At 45.4% G+C, this 1,419-nt stretch overlaps 1 protein-coding gene across 1 annotated transcript; it reads left to right on the top strand.

The window, feature by feature from the left end:
• Nucleotides 1-458: 458 nt before the first annotated feature.
• On the top strand, nt 459-1,106 carry LOC118732751 (the record flags this gene model as incomplete). The annotated part of the gene is made up of 2 exons (XM_036461866.1): nt 459-834; nt 906-1,106. Coding segments are annotated over exons 1-2 (577 nt in total), but the record flags the coding sequence as incomplete, so codon positions are not given.
• Nucleotides 1,107-1,419: the final 313 nt, after the last annotated feature.

Here is a 1,419-nt window from a genome sequence, read left to right as displayed (position 1 = left end):
GTATTGAGAGAATTGTATTTGATTAAATTTTACAATAAAGAATATATGGAATTGCGTTCTATAATTGGTGACCCCGCAAGAAACACAGAATGAGCGACGATGGTAATGACCGATTCGAAGACGCGGCTACTCCAGTTCATGTGGCACGGCTCGCCCTTAAGCCGCCACCGTTTTGGAAGCCAAATCCCCGGCTGTGGTTCGCGCAGGTTTAGGCGCAGTTTGTACGTGCAGGAATCTCCACCGACGAGACCAAGTACTACACTGTAGTGACAGAAATTGATTCAGCGGTGTTGGCACATGCTAGCGACATAATTACGTCACCGCCGGCTTCAGGGAAGTACGAGCTCCTGAAAGAGCGATTGATTACGGAGTTTGGGGAGTCAAAAGAGAAACGCTTGAAACGATTATTTGAAGGGTGCAGATTGGGAGACAAAAAAGCCACAACTTTGCTGCGAGAAATGAAAGACTTGGCTGATCAACACATTGACAAGGAAGTTTTGAAATCGCTTTGGTTACAACGTTTACCAACTAATATCCAGCAAATTTTAGCAACGTTCGATGGCAGCATCGAAGAATTGGCTTTGAAAGCTGACACTATAATGGAAATTTCTGCAACAAATGTTGATGTTAATGTGGTCAAGGTACCGGATGACGGCATGCAAGCTGCTATCTCCGACTTGACGAACAGGCTAGATCGCCTCACACGCAATAATCAACGCAACTTCGTCCGCAACGACCGGAGCTACAAGAATAACGTGTCTCATCCGCAACGACCTGTTAGTTCTCGGCAGGGCTCATCTACACCGAAACAGGACACTCTTTGTTGGTATCACCGTACGTTTGGCGACAGCGCAACCAGGTGCCGCTCGCCTTGTACTTATCGTCAACAATGCGCGGAAAACTAGTTAGCCCTCCGTTTAAAGCGGCCACAACGGAGGCTAACACCAGCTCGTGCCGCCCTTACGTGCGAGACAAAAGTACATCATTAAGATTTTTAATCGACACCGGCGTCGAAGTGTCTGTAATGCCCAAGCACAGTGGCGACGATACGCAGATTACTACTACGAAGTTAGTAGCTGCTAACAATACTTTTATCAACACCTATGGTAAGAAACGCATCACTTTAGACTTAGGTTTACAGCAAACATTCTCTTGGGTTTTTATTATTGCTGACGTAGCATATCCGATATTGGGTGCCGATTTTTTACAATATTACAATATATTGGTAGACGTAAAAAGCAAGGCAATCATACACCGTACAACGAATTCGCAGACCATCTGTCAGATAATGAAACTAACACGCAGCATTATCTCATTAAGAGAGACCGATGCATTTCAACGCATTTTAGCACGTTTTCCTGACCTCACCAGTGATGCGGCTCAGCCCAAGAAAACCCAAACGGCAGTACAACACTATAT

Source organism: Rhagoletis pomonella, unplaced genomic scaffold, assembly GCF_013731165.1.
Source record: "Rhagoletis pomonella isolate Grant_MI unplaced genomic scaffold, Rhpom_1.0 Rhpom_scaffold_27035, whole genome shotgun sequence".
Classification (NCBI taxonomy): domain Eukaryota; kingdom Metazoa; phylum Arthropoda; class Insecta; order Diptera; family Tephritidae; genus Rhagoletis; species Rhagoletis pomonella.
The sequence above is the reverse complement of the archived record's forward strand: the minus strand, read 5'-3'. Positions and strand labels throughout refer to the sequence as shown.